Below are 14,866 nucleotides of genomic sequence, written 5' to 3'. Positions count from 1 at the left end.
CAAAGTTTTTAGAAAAGCACATTTCTGGGAAAGCCCTTACTGAAGCCTGTTAACTCACTTCTTATAATGATAAAGGCAGGTATTTTGATTGTTTCCATTGAATGAATTATTTTGTACTTAGTTGACATACGTGTCCCTGCCACTTTTCTGTTATAGTGTTTCAGGCTTGCCATTTCACTGCCCAGTGGAGCTAAGTGGCACCTGCAAACAGGACTTTCACTATGTGAGCTCTGTCACTATGGGGTATGTGGATCATAGCCACATCTAAATACATAAAGAAAGGTTACTGAGAGTATTAACTATGTAAAAACACCTAATATAGGGCCTAGGACAAAGAAGGCATTCAATAAATACATATATTTACACACACACACACACACATACACACACATTATAGCTCTTTCTGAATGTCCCTTCTGAATGTCCTAAAGGATACATGTAATAGATTCTTTAATTTTATCTTTGATTTAGCATGACTGCTATCTTCCTGATGTCCATGCTTTTTGGCCTTGCATGTGGGCAAGCAATGGCTCTTTGTATTCCAACTGAGTATATGATGCATGTTGAAAGGAAAGAGTGTGCTTACTGCCTAACCATCAACACTACCATCTGTGCTGGATATTGTATGACACGGGTATGTAGTTCATTTCACTTCTTTTAGCTGAAAATTAGATAAACTTAGACTCAGTCCATTTCTATCCAGAGAGAAAATGAGATAAAACACAACCTCATTTCCAAAATCTAACAGTTATTGGCTCTGTAGAGGTAGAGTACACAGGTTACAGTATCTACTCAGCACAGTGGATACAGATAATTTTATAACAGTTTTACTTCCAAAATTTATTTAAAACTTATCTTGTTCTCATGATATAAGGTAAAAGAGGGGGTGTCACTTTTGTCTCTATGGGATTTAGTGTGGATATGTTGAGTTAGTACCGGGGAATGGAACTAAGGAATCCTCCTCCAGTCCTGTTTGTGACAAAGGAATATAAGTGAATTGATTTTTATCTGTTTCCATTATCTATATACTTTCTAAAGTCCTATCACAGTATGCTCCTTTTTTAATTCTTTCCTCAGGACTTCAATGGCAAGCTGTTTCTTCCCAAATATGCTCTGTCCCAGGATGTTTGTACATATAGAGACTTCATGTACAAGACTGTAGAAATACCAGGATGCCCACGCCATGTTACTCCTTATTTCTCCTACCCTGTAGCTATAAGCTGTAAGTGTGGCAAGTGTAATACTGACTATAGTGATTGTATACATGAAGCCATCAAAACAAACTACTGTACCAAACCTCAGAAGTCCTATGTGGTGGGATTTTCTATCTAACTTCAATTGTGATGTAATTTGCAATTTGGTTAAATGTGTTTACCTGGAATAAAACTAATAAAATATCGATATATTTCACAACACCATGTGTACATTTGAGTACTATTTCATCCATACCCATACCCATTCATGCATTAGCGAGCTTAAGGGCTTTAGAAGAGAAGGTGAGTGAAAGAGCATTTCCAGCTCATATGAAGGATGGTTTCCACATGAAAGGGCAGAGTGCAGGTAAAATGGTAACATGAAATACTAATGAAAGACAGCGTTAATCAGGCTGTCTTAACAGAGGGCCACGAGGTTTGTCTTGACATAGAAAATGAATATGGGAAAGCTACAGAGTAATGTGATCAACAGCTGAAGGAACAAACGGTGTCAGCGTACTGGAGACACCTACTTCCAAAGGCTGAAACGGGGCTGGAGCAGAGAGAGAGAGTAAGGAATATATGAAATTTGCAATATACTACTTTATCCTGTCATTCAAATACACAAGATAAAACTTCACCAAAACTCAGTAAACAGTATATTTTAATCTATTTAATTTAATTACTCTGGTGGGCCTACTGACTTATGAAAGTTATACTCCAAAAGCCTAGAAAAGAGGCCACGATCATTTTACATGTAGAAGTCTAAATCCTTTGTAGTCTTTAAGGTAATTTGAGACACTTTCCAGCAACTTATGCTGTTTTGGCTTTCGATGTCATGAAAAACTAGTATGATTATGAAAGATTTTAGGAATAGTGGTAGAGTGCTAAGGGATCTAACAGAGAGGAATCATCCTAAATTCTAACCTAAACCTTCAATAGTTAAACACTGTTTTCCAGTAAATGTGCTTAGAGAGTGGTTTATTTTTCTCTTCCTTCCTTAGGTACTCTTTCATTTGAGTTTGGTTTCAATAGCTGCGTGAAGTGAGACAGACCTAGTGTCCTGCAGACTTGACCTCATAAAAGATGACTTATCCTATATTTTTCCATTTCTCTCTATCCAAATTGCTGCCATTGGGTGAAAATCAATTGTCAGCAGGGCCAGTTGTCTTTGTTATATCCTAGTCATTGGTTGCATTCATCTGGGCATGTTGTAAATGCCTGCAGGCTGACAGTGTCCAAAGGGGGGATGCTAAGGTGGTGTAGATGGATTAGTACCAAACCCATGCTCTGCCAATGGGGACAGAATAGTTGTACATTTATATGCAAAGTCATGAATCCACATTATTCTTACCTTAACATGTGAAGTCAATGTTATCATGATCTCCAAATATTAATCTGGGGTTTTGGGTTCTCATATCACTTGACAATATGGACACTTAAAGCTGTAGAATTAAAACATTCCCTCTGAAAACTGTATATCAAATATAGATTTTTGATTAATCAAACCTAACTGGCACTAATCACACATGACTTGCACAGAATCTGAAAAATGTTTTCCAAGGACTTGAGCTGTGGAAAGCCTATGGGGTTCAGTGAGGCCCCTTATAAACAGTCCAGCTCAGAAGACATTCATTAAATGGGCTTCCTCAACATTCAGGGAGGAGGCTAGGCCTGGACATGGGTGTGGTGGCCTGTATCAGCATGGAGCCCTAGAGTGAGTGCATTAGAGACTACTTGTTGCTTTCCACTGAAGGCAGTCCATTTGGATTAGATGCATATATAAATTATCTTAAACTACTTTTGAAAATGGAGTTGTCCAAGGCAAAGAATCCTTAGAAAAGAGCTTAGGAATTGGCATGACCAAAAATTTACCTCAGCTAGATCCAGAAACTTGGGTATATGGAAATGCTATTTTGGAATGTATTAGTATTCTCTGGGTTTAGAAGTGGGAGAATGAATAGAGAACTTAGAGATGGGGAAGTGAAGAATTATTGCTTGTGTGAGAAGAGAAAGATGGAAATTTTGGAACATCTTCTGAACTGGTCTTTAATTCAACCTGAAGTTTAATAAGTCAGTTTTTGGCAGAGGAATTTGAGATTCAGTTCTTTAAAAAGAGTCCCTCTTGTTTCTCATTTGACTTTGAAATATAAAGAGTTCTTTCATAACTAAATGGATGCTGCTAGTAATAGAAATTCTCTTTTAGAGGGAATGTACCTCAACATAATAAAGGCCATATATGCAAGCCCACAGCTAACATCATACCGATGAAAACATTTTCTCTAAGAAGAGGAACAAGACAAGAATATCCACTCTTACCAATATATTGGAAGTCTTAGCCAGAGCAAGTAGACAAGAAAAAGATAAAAGACATCCAAATTGGAAATGAAAATATAAAATGGTCACTACTGCATGATACTATATATAGAAAACCCTAAAGACTCCATCAAAAAACTGTGAGAACTAATTGCAGGATACAAAATCATGTACAGTAATCAGTTGCATTTATATATACTAGTAAAAAACTAACAGAGACATTAACAAAACTATCCTATTTACAATTACATCAAAAATAGATAGGAGGTAAAAGACCTGTACACTGAAAACTATAAGACACTAATGAAAGAACATGAAGAAGACACAAATAAGTGGGAAGATAGTCTGTGCTCATGGATTGGAAGAATTAATATTGTTAAAATAAATGTCCATACTACCCAAAGTGATCTACAGATTCAAAGCAATCTTTATCAAAATTCCAATGCCATTTTTTACAGAACTAGAACAAACAATTCTAAAATTTGTACAGAACCACAAAAGACCTCAGATAGCCAAAGCAATCCTGAGAAAGAAGAACAAGTCTGGAGCATCCTCCGTCCTGATTTCAAACTATATTACAAAGCTATAGTAATCAAAATAGTATGGTATTGGCATTAAAAGAAGGCACTAAATCAATTGAACAGGATAGAGAGCTCAGAATAAAACCATGCATATATGGTCAATTACTATAAAACAAAAGAGCCAAGACTATACAATGGGGAAAGGACAGTCTCTTCAATAAATGGTGTTGAGAAAACTGGACGTCTACATGCAAAAGAATGAAACTGGACTGCTTTCTCACACCATATACAAAAATCACCTCAAAATGCATTAAAGACTTAAACATAAGACCTGAAACCATAAGTCTCCTAGAAGAAAATGTAGGCAGTATGCTCTTTGACACTGGTATTAGCAATATTTTTTTTCAATCTGTTTCCTCAGACAATGGAAACAAAAGCAAAAATAAATAAATGTCAAACTAAAAAGCTTCTGCACAGCAAAGGAAACTATCAACAAAATAAAAAGGCAACCTACTAAATGGTAGAAGGTATTTGAAAACAATATATCCCATAAGGGGTTACTATCCCAAATATACAAAGACTCATGTAACTTGACATCGAAAAAAAAAAATGAACAGCCTGATTTAAAAAATGGGCAGAGGACCTGAATAGACATTTTTTCCAAAGAATACATGCAGACAGCCAACAGGTACACAAAAAGATGTACAATATCACTAATCATCAGGGAAATGCAAATAAAAACCACAATGAGATATCATCTCACACCTGTTAGAATAGCTATTATCAAAAAGACAACAAATAACAAGGAGAAAAAGGAACCTTGTACACTGTTGGTGGGGTTACAAATTGATGGAGACATTATGGAAAACTGTATGGAGTTTCCTTAAAAAAAGTGGAAAATAGAGCTACCATATGACCCAGCAATTCCACATCTGGATATTTATCTGAAGAAAATGAAAATATTAACTGGAAAAGATATGTGCACCCTTACGTTCATTGCAGCACTATTTACAATAGCCAAGATTTGGAAACAACCTAGGTGTCCATTGATGGATGAATGGTTAATGATGTGGTAGATATATATAATGGACTACTGCTCAGCAGACAAAAAGGAAATCTTGCCATTTTTGGCAACATGGATGGACGCCGAGTGTATTATAAGTGGAAAAATCAGATGGAGAAAGACTGCCAATCATTGCCGTTTGATTTCACTTATATGTGGAAAGAAAACCCCCAAAAAGCCCATAGAAAAAGATAACAGGTAGGTGCTTGCCGGAGGTGAAGGGTGGGGAGGTAGGTGAAATGGATGAAGGGAGTCAAAAGGAAAAAACTTCCAGATATAAAATAAATAAGTCATGGCGAGGTACAGCATGGCGACTGTAGTTAGTAATACCGTGTTGCATAGTTGAAAGTTGCTAAGAGAGTAAATCTTAAAAGTTCTCATCAGAAGAAAAAAATTCTGTAACTATGTGTGATGACAGATGTTACCTGGACTTATTGTGGTGATTATTTTGAAATATTTACAAGTATTGAATCATTATTTTGTACACCTGAAAGTAATATAATGTATGTCAATTATACCTCAATTTTTTAAAAGTTTTTTATAAAAGAAATTACCTCTCCCCCCTTTATTGAGCAGCAAGTCTGAGTTTAAGTGCCATAAAAATTCTTATATCACGGTATCTTCCACTCTAGTTCTAATGTTCAGTGTTGGGTTCTTCCTTACCCTCTCATTTCTTTTGACCAATTCTTACTTATCTTTTAACACAACTCTGTCTCACTTTCTCTACTTCTATTACCCTCCTTTCACCTACCATTTTTGCCTGGCTAACATCCATGTCCCTTCTTTTGGTAGCTGCACCTTGATTTTCCTTTGGGGGCTCTCCCCCCATCCTTTTCCAAGTCAAATGGTTTGAGTGGAGCTGATGGAGGTAGGCATGCTACTTAAGCTCAACCAAGCCTGACGGATTAAGGGGTGGACATATGACCTAATCTCTTCCAGTAGGAGTCAGTCTCAGGGCTTTAACTGTAACTGTTGGACAAAGAGGAGTGCTTGGCCTGTTGGGGTTTCTAAGCTGCTAGAATGTGAACCTAGAGCCACTGCTAGCCATCCTTGGCATCTCCTAGAAACAGCCAGCCTGAGAATAAAGCCAACCCAGAGAAGAACAAGAGAGTGAGGAAAGGGAGACCTTCTGATATCAGTAGGTCTAATCTGAAGCCAGCTTCAACCCTTAAAGAAGTCATAACTTTCCTGTTCTGCTTAAGCTAGAGTTGGGTGTCTGATACTGTTTCAACTGAAAATTACTGATTGATTCAGCATCTTTTCCACTAGTTTCAAAAGATGCTTCTCATCCCATCCTCCATTTCCTCCAGGACCTTGCTGTTTCCTCTTCTATCTTCTCTTACTTCTGCTTTATGGACTCCTTCGCTTCAGTATAAAGCATCCTTGAATGGTTTCTCGTCCAAAAAAAAAAAGCAAACAGCTCTCTCTCGACCCTGTGCAACCTTATATTTATTTACCCCTCTCCTTGAATTCTTATTCCAGGTTCTTTGTGAAATAGCCCTGTCTTAGTCTGTTTGGGCTGCTATAGAAAAATACCACAGATTGGGTAACTTATAAATGACAAAAATCTATTTCTCACAGCTCTTCCGGCTGGGAAGTTCAAGGTCATGGTGCCAGCATGGTCATGTTCTGGTGAGAGCTCTTCCTGCTTCAGAGCTGGCTCCTTCTTACTGTGTCCTCACTTGGTGGAAGGGGCAAGGGATCTCTGTAGGGTTTCTTTTTATAAGAACACTAATCCCATTCATGAGGGCTCCACCCTCATGACCTAGGCACTTCCCAAAGGCCCCACCTCCTAATACTATCACAATGGGCATTAGGATTTCAACATATGAATTTTAGGGAGAAACAATCAGACCAGAGCAAGACCCTTACACTAAATATTTACTGCCTCACTTCTCATTCTCTTCCTAACCCATTACAATTTGACTTCCACTCCTATCTTCCCTTGAAACTGTTTTCAATAAGGTCAACAAAGACTTGTTAATAGTCCAATATTCAGGACAATTTTTTAGTCCTGGTCTTCCCTGACCTTTCTGCTTCCCTAGAGGGCCCAGTGGAGGTCACATATCTGGAGTCTCAACGTAATACATTCATGGCATTTATAACCAGTCCTAATGAGGCTGAAGTCAACATTTTCTCCTGTCATGCCTTTATACCCTTTTTCTCTAAGATGACTCAAAATCTATGCTATGGTGTTTAGCAGGCAACAGTAATATAGTTCTGGACTATACTTCCTTCTGGGAATGTAATTTTGCTTGGTGAAGTCAACATTTTCTCCTGTCATGCCTTTATACCCTTTTTCTCTAAGATGACTCAAAATCTATGCTATGGTGTTTAGCAGGCAACAGTAATATAGTTCTGGACTATACTTCCTTCTGGGAATGTAATTTTGCTTGGTGCTGTAGGGGTGAAGGTTATAAACTTTGTGAAGGAAGGGCTAGTGTTGTGATAATCTTATGTGTCCTGTTGACCTTGTGGACACTGTTCAATGTAGAGCATATGAGAAACTTCAATTTGTATTCATTCAACCTTGGTTGTCCTAAGGAATTACACTCATTGCATTAAAAGACAGTTTAGATGGCAGCTATTGAAGGAATGCAGGTAGCTAAGAGACACTCCAGTCTGAGATTAAGAAATGCATGGGGAGTAAAGAATTGTTTGGGGCTTTTATCTTCCTAGAGTAGGAGATTATAATTTTTTAAACTTTATCACTGAGATCTTAAATATGAGAGGTGGCTCATATTGTTCAAATCTGGGCATTACTACTTTTATGTTGCAGATTCCTCAACTACAGTTCTAGTCTAGACTTCTTTCCCGAGCTTCAGAGTCATGTATCCAGTGCCTGTTTATATATCCTCTTGGAGGTCCTGTAGTCATCTCCAACTAGCATCATCAGTACAATCTGCTTTTCCTCCTGTACACCACTATCTTCCAGCTGCCAAGAAACCTAGGCATGGCTCTAGGCTCCTCATTCCCTCAATTTCTCTTGCATCTGTCTACTACTTCTTGGTAGAATTTGCATTTCATTAGTTAGAAATCCTCATGACTCTGGCCTTTGCCCTCCAATCACTGTTTATACTAAAGCTAAGTAATCTTTAAAAGAATGAAATTTGATTTTGTAAAAATTAATTTGATTAAAATCAATTAATCAAATTAATTTGATTTTGTTTAAAAATTTCCCAACGACCTCTGTACAAACCTAAGACTTCTTAGCACAGTTTAACAGGGCCCTTTATCAACTCAGTTCTTGACCTTCCCTCTTTGAATCTTTCCATGCTTTCTCTGTTTCAGGGCCTTCTTCATACTGTTCCTCAGTAATCCCTTTTTCTTTTCTACCTCTATTTCTTTTTACTTGACTCATTTGTATGGGTTCTTCAGGACTCAGTTTGGTGACCTCAAAATTCAGGAAACCTCTTTCCTCTGACCATCCTTCCCAAGGCTGAATGGATCCACTCCAGGTTAATGATTATCATAGCACTTACCTCATGGTAATTATACTTGCCTTTTTTCCACTCTAACCTCCTTGGGGACAGAGACTTGTCTTGTTCATCTTAGCATATCAGCATTCTTATAAAGAGTTTTTTTCAAGTGTACAAAATAGTATTTCCAAAACAAAGTAAGAAAACAATTCTAATATTAGAATGGGTTGCATCTTACAAGGCAGAGCAGGCCCAGGGAAAACTATAGGAACTGTAGCTATGGCTCTTGATATGTAGTCTTTAAATTAAAATAGAATTGGGAAATATATAAAAAAACTATTCATTAATTCAGCAAATGAATGTGTTCAAATAGGTATTTGGTATCATGCAGAAGTATCTTTAGTTATACACAATTACACATTTGATTTATAATTAACAAAAACTCATAAACATAATAATTGTAACAATAGGTAATAATATTCATCAGTGCCAGGCATGCTAGGCACTTTGTTGGTTATTTCTTTTAATTTAATTTAAATTTCTTTTATTTAATATAAGTAAAACCATCATAAATTATACAGGACAAAAACAAAAACAACACCAAAATTTTGGAGCGTTTCTGGTATATTAGCTAAAAACTTTGTGAAATCATCATAGATTTTGCTTTGCAACATTCAGGACATATTACTTCTATTCTTCATGTATTCCATATCTCCAGGAGATAGCCATCTGAATAGTGGATTCCTGAAATGTATTTAGTGGTTGTTTTTAAAATGAGAAAACCAACAAAATGATTAATAACAACATTTTGCATTGTAGTCTTTTTACCTTTCAAAAGACACCTACATACAGTATCTTACGTTTTATAGAAAAAAAAAAAAGTCATGTTGAAAGAAAATAGAAACCATTTGTCTGTCTTAAAGTATACCTTAACACAAATTTGATTTTGATGAGGCCAAACTAAGATGATGTAGTTAAGTGACTAGCTTCAAGGGTTCATTAGTGCTCCCTCCTAGGGGTGGGGAAAATGGGGCTGCTGAAATCATAGGGGCTGGTAGTTACATGGGAGCGGTGAACCGGGAAAGCTGGAGTGCACCTCCTAAATACTCAAGGGCTGCCCTTGGGGCCATGGAAACCACATTTTACCCATGACACAGAGGGGGTCTCTTCTTTTTAATCTCTGATAAACTTACTGCAGAAGGGAAAACATGCTATCTCCTTCATTGCCATCTTTCCAGGAGCCTCATTCTCACCACACCAAACCTACTGGCACTGCTCACAGGGGAAAGGAGACCACCTGTCATTGGTGACTGCACGGGCGGTTACACTGGCCTCTGTATCAGTGTGTAATTTTACAGGTTGTACTATGGATGACAAAGGAGCTACTCTGGGGAAAAGAGGTGTAATTCGGGTGAAACAATATTAATTGAAACATAACTATATGCAATAACTTTGTTAGCGTGTTGTTTTTAAGCCCAGCTCCTATTAGTAACACTATAGAAAGGTTACTACTCTTTCCTTTTTCACCATATTATTTGGGTTGATTGACAGGCATTTAGATAAGTTGAATGAGTGTGTATAAAGATATAACAGGATTTTAAGATAAATCAAACAAGAAATTCTGGTACATAGAAAATTTAATTTGAAATAACTTAAAATATTTCATCAAGAAGTTTTAATTCTGTGCCTTGGCACCATACATTTAAGAAAATCTTTGGGCCTGATCTCAAATTAGTTCAGGTAAACAGATATAATCAAAACTTTATACGTGTGTGTATATATTTGTACACATATATGTATACATGTATGTGTGCATATATACATATATACACACACACACGTATACATATGTTCAAGTTATACATGTATATATATTCAAGATGCATATGTAGATTCAAGATATATATGTATATAATTCTTCCCTCACTCAGAGATGAAATTCTCTAATTTTACTCATGGCACATATTTTAGAAAAATTACTCCCAAAAGTCACACTTTAATCACATATGGAACAAATCTCTACTCTTCCACTTTTAGCTACACTTCTTTAAGGTTAATTCAGATATAGAATGAAACTCACTTTTGTTGAATCCCAGAAGATTCTGAGCTGGAAGAAACCTAAGTATGCCCTTAAGCCTGTTTCCTGTCTTCAGGCAGACAGGTGAAATAAGCCACCAGGAGAGATGGTGGCTTTTTGTTCTTTACTTAAAAAGCTCTACTTCTCAACTACCAGGGTAGAAACATCTATTGAGTTTCTTAAAATAATCTTTCTGTTAGCTACAGACACAGCAAAGTAGCCATGCACAATTAAATTTTTGGCTTGCTTCCAGTCTGACTTTTTTTCTAGAAATCTTCCTCCACAGTTAGTAGCAATAGCAAGTATGGCAGGAGAAATGTGGTTCCCTATGGGAGTGAGATTATTTCAAATGGTTACGTGTTCTCAGCAAAATGTTTTGTAGAACTTTCTCGGAGTGCACACTCTCCTTTAGTGTAGACCCAAAGACTTGTGTTCTCACATGAGTACAAACTTACTTGGGGGTTTCCAAAAGTCCCCCATACTTTCATTTTTGTGTGGCCTTTTAAAATGTAATTTTAAAAAATCCATGATTTACTAAGTGTACCAAGTTGCTATTTAAAAATGGACGTATATGTCAATTTAGATTGTAAATTTGGGATTACAATGAAGCGTCAAGACCATAAAGAACACATTTTATTTTTATAGGAGACCTGCACAGAAGGAACATATTTCTGTTGTGCGTGTATTTTTGTTTCCTTAGCTTGTCTCTCTTGTGTGCACAAAACTAGGAGAGGATGTTTTTCTTTATTTTGGTTTGGCTAAGGATGCTCATGATATAGTATATTTTAAGTGGCAAAAACTGTAGTTTTTAATCTATAAAGAAGAATTCTCTAGGTGAATAAATAAGAAAAATACCAAAAAATTAGGAAAATATGTAAACTCAAGTTATGAGGTATTTCAAAGATACAGTGCCAGTAAAAATTCTCTTTCCCACAATTTGCAACTGCCAGATCTCTTGCTTTAGTCTTTCTATGCTTACATCTGAAGAAATACAGAAAAGTTGGAGATAAAAGCCCTTTTGTGTATGTGGGGGGTTACAGTAGTTCAGGGAAGAGTCAGAAAAGGAAAGTCATAAAGCAATATTTAAATGTCTTTATATAAGAACAAAAATATTTCCTTAAAAAGTTGTTAAAAGATTTTCTTTCTAGTCCTAAAAACACTCAGTTTTATAGGGCATGTGATTGTCTGTGTGACACCTCTTTCCAGAGCAACGTTTTCTTTGTTTTGTTTTGTTTTTTAAATACTAGGAAAGTATGACTTAGTCAAATTAGATTTTCCAAGCTATATTTAGTTTTACAGATGTGTTTAGTCCTGAATTCTGGGGAGAGTATGTATATAAGAAAAATCCCAGGAAACCCTTACACCTAACCCAAACACAGTTACTTTTAACACTGCACCATGATCTCTCAATTCCTGTAGCTTATTGCTTCCACGAACTAGAAATCCCTGAATTCTCTGTATCTAACTTCCTATGGCTAGAGTCTGAGAAACTGACCCACTATCATATTTTTTTTCCTAATAACCAAGTTTTTAAAGTTTATCAACGCTTTTTGATCTTTTTCTGAGAGTTAAATATGTGTTTCTCTCACATAACAAGAATCAGGAATTCCCAGCAAACAGATTTCATTATGCATATACCAGAAACATGCAGATCACACATGAATATGCTTCAGTCAACATACATAGGCATTCACTCAAGGGGTAAACCAGTAATGAGCCAAACATACATACATGTGCAAATGTACAATTAACAGCAAATTATTTTAGATCCTAATGTCCTTTGAATATTAAAAATGAGCCAGGAGACAGCTCCTGTGACATTTGTATACTCTAGATTACAACTTTCATGTAGAAGTAGCTTCATATGACATCTCGTGAATTTCGTATCGCACAGCAAAGGACCATGCTGAATATCATGCCGAAGATCTGAAACAGAAGGAGCCACTTATTAATGACTTTCAAATGATGAAAATTGATTTTAAAAAAAGGCCAGCAAACTGCTTGCATGTTTAACTCATGTTGACAAATAATTATAAGCAATAATTACTGAATATAAGTGGCACTTTTATATGTGCTACTTAATTATGGCTACTGGTTAAAGACTTCCGTTAACTGCTTAAAATACATTCCTATTTTATTATTGTTAAAAAATAGCAAGACTCTGGTTTAAGAAAATGACTCTATTTCTAGCTTATAGGGCAGTTCTTAATAATTATAAAAGACTAATACACTACTGGTTTTAGAATTTTATATTTCAGGTTAATCCCAGATCTAATTTATATATATATATTTTTGAAATTCTGAATTTTATTTTTTTTTATACAGCAGGTTCTTATTAGTCATCCACTTTATACACATCAGTGTATACATGTCAAACCCAATCTCCCAATTCATCACACCACCACCCCGCCACTTTCCCCCCTTGGTGTGCATACATTTGTTCTCTACATCTGTGTCTCAATTTCTGCCCTGCAAACCGGTTCATCTGTACCATTTTTCTAGGTTCCACATATATGCGTTAGTATACGGTATTTGTTTTTCTCTTTCTGACTCACTTCACTCTGTATGACAGTCTCTAGATCTATCCATGTCTCTACAAATGACCCAATTTCATTCCTTTTTATGGCTGAGTAATATTCTATTGTATATATGTACCACATCTTTATCCATTCGTCTGTTGATGGGCATTTAGGTTGCTTCCATGTTCTGGCTATTGTAAATAGTGCTGCAATGAACATTGGGGTGCACATGTCTTTTTGAATTAAGTTTTCTCTGGGTATATGCCCAGTAGTGGGATCACTGGGTCATATGCTAATTTTATTTTTAGATTTTTAAGGAAACTCCATACTGTTCTCCATAGTGGCTGCATCAATTTACATTCCCACCAACAGTGCAAGAGGGTTCCCTTCTCTCTGCACCCTCTCCAGCATTTGTTGTTTGTAGATTTTCTGATGATGCCCATTCTAACTGGTGTGAGGTGATACCTCACTGTAGTTTTGATTTGCATTTCTCTAATAATTAGTGATGTTGAGTAGCTTTTCATGTGCTTCTTGGCCATCTGTATGTTTTCTTTGGAGAAATGTCTATTTAGGTCTTCTGCCCATTTTTGGATTGGATTGTTTGTTTTTTCAATATTGAGCTGCATGAGCTGTTTATATATTTTGGAGATTAATCCTTTGTCCATTGATTCGTTTGCAAATATTTTCTCCCATTCTGAGGGTTGTCTTTTAATCTTGTTTGTAGTTTCCTTTGCTGTGCAAAAGCTTTGAAGTTTCATTAGGTCCCATTTGTTTATTTTTGTTTTTATTTCCATTACTCTCAGAGGTGGATCAAAAAAGATCTTGCTGTGATTTATGTCAGTGTTCTTCCTATGTTGTCCTCTAAGAGTTTGATAGTGTCCAGTCTTACATTTAGGACTCTAATCCATTTTGAGTTTATTTTTGTGTATGGTGTTAGGGAGTGTTCTAATTTCATTCTTTTACATGTAGCTGTCCAGTTTCCCCAGCACCACTTATTGAAGAGACTGTCTTTTCTCCATTGTATATCCTTGCCTCCTTTGTCATAGATTAGTTGTCCATAGGTGCGTGGGTTTATCTCTGGGCTTTCTATCCTGTTCCATTGATCTATATTTCTGTTTGATAGAGATTGAACTGAATCTGTAGATTGCTTTGGGGAGTATAGTCATTTTCACAATATTGATTTTTCCAATCAAAGAACATGGTATATCTCTCCATCTGTTGGTATCATCTTTAATTTCTTTCATCAGTGTCTTATAGTCTTCTGCATACAGGACTTTTGTCTCCCTAGGTAGGTTTATTCCTAGGTATTTTATTCTTTTTGTTGCAATGGTAAATGGGAGTGTTTCCTTAATTTCTTTCTGATTTTTCATCATTAGTGTATAGAAATGCAAGAGATATCTGTGCATTAATTTTGTATCCTGTAACTTTACCAAATTCATTGATGAGCTCTAGTAATTTTCTGGTGGCACCTTCAAGATTCTCTGTGTATAGTATCGTGTCATCTGCAAACAGTGACAGTTTTACTTCTTCTTTTCCAATTTGAATTCCTTTTATTTCTTTTTCTTCTCTGATTGCCATGGCTAGGACTTCCAAAACTATGTTGAATAATAGTGGTGAGAGTGGATATCCTTGTTTTTTTCCTGATCTTAGAGGACATGCTTTCAGTTTTTAACCATTGAGAATGATGTTTTCTATAGGTTTGTTGTATATGGCCTTTATTATGTTGAGGTACGTCCCTCTATGCCCACTTTCTGGAGA

The 14,866-nt window shown here is 36.3% G+C and overlaps 2 protein-coding genes across 3 annotated transcripts in view; one reads left to right on the top strand and one right to left on the bottom strand.

The window, feature by feature from the left end:
* Window positions 1-472: 472 nt before the first annotated feature.
* TSHB (thyroid stimulating hormone subunit beta) lies at window positions 473-1,332 on the top strand. Its single transcript, XM_060142393.1, has 2 exons — window positions 473-634; window positions 1,078-1,332. The coding sequence occupies exons 1-2, from the start codon at window positions 473-475 to the stop codon at window positions 1,330-1,332; spliced, it is 417 nt and encodes a 138-aa protein (XP_059998376.1).
* Window positions 1,333-8,905: 7,573 nt separating this feature from the next.
* Window positions 8,906-14,866, bottom strand: part of TSPAN2 (tetraspanin 2) — a 43,148-nt gene continuing 37,187 nt past the window's right edge. For both annotated transcript variants that reach the window (XM_060139256.1, XM_060139255.1), the window contains one exon: window positions 8,906-12,515. In XM_060139256.1, the coding sequence (XP_059995239.1) occupies window positions 12,450-12,515 (66 nt within the window). In that variant the 3' untranslated portion in view covers window positions 8,906-12,449. The remainder of the gene's footprint in view (window positions 12,516-14,866) is intronic.

The sequence above is a fragment of the Lagenorhynchus albirostris genome, chromosome 2 (genome assembly GCF_949774975.1).
Source record: "Lagenorhynchus albirostris chromosome 2, mLagAlb1.1, whole genome shotgun sequence".
Classification (NCBI taxonomy): Eukaryota; Metazoa; Chordata; class Mammalia; order Artiodactyla; family Delphinidae; genus Lagenorhynchus; species Lagenorhynchus albirostris.
This window is presented reverse-complemented; position numbering and strand designations above follow the sequence as displayed.

Bases quoted from the DNA above. Each gene is read 5' to 3' on its own strand.
- TSHB (XM_060142393.1), top strand. From the start codon at position 473: ATGACTGCTATCTTCCTGATGTCCATGCTTTTTGGCCTTGCATGTGGG. The intron at 635-1,077 runs GTATGTAGTTCA...TTCTTTCCTCAG, and splicing joins CTGGATATTGTATGACACGG to GACTTCAATGGCAAGCTGTT.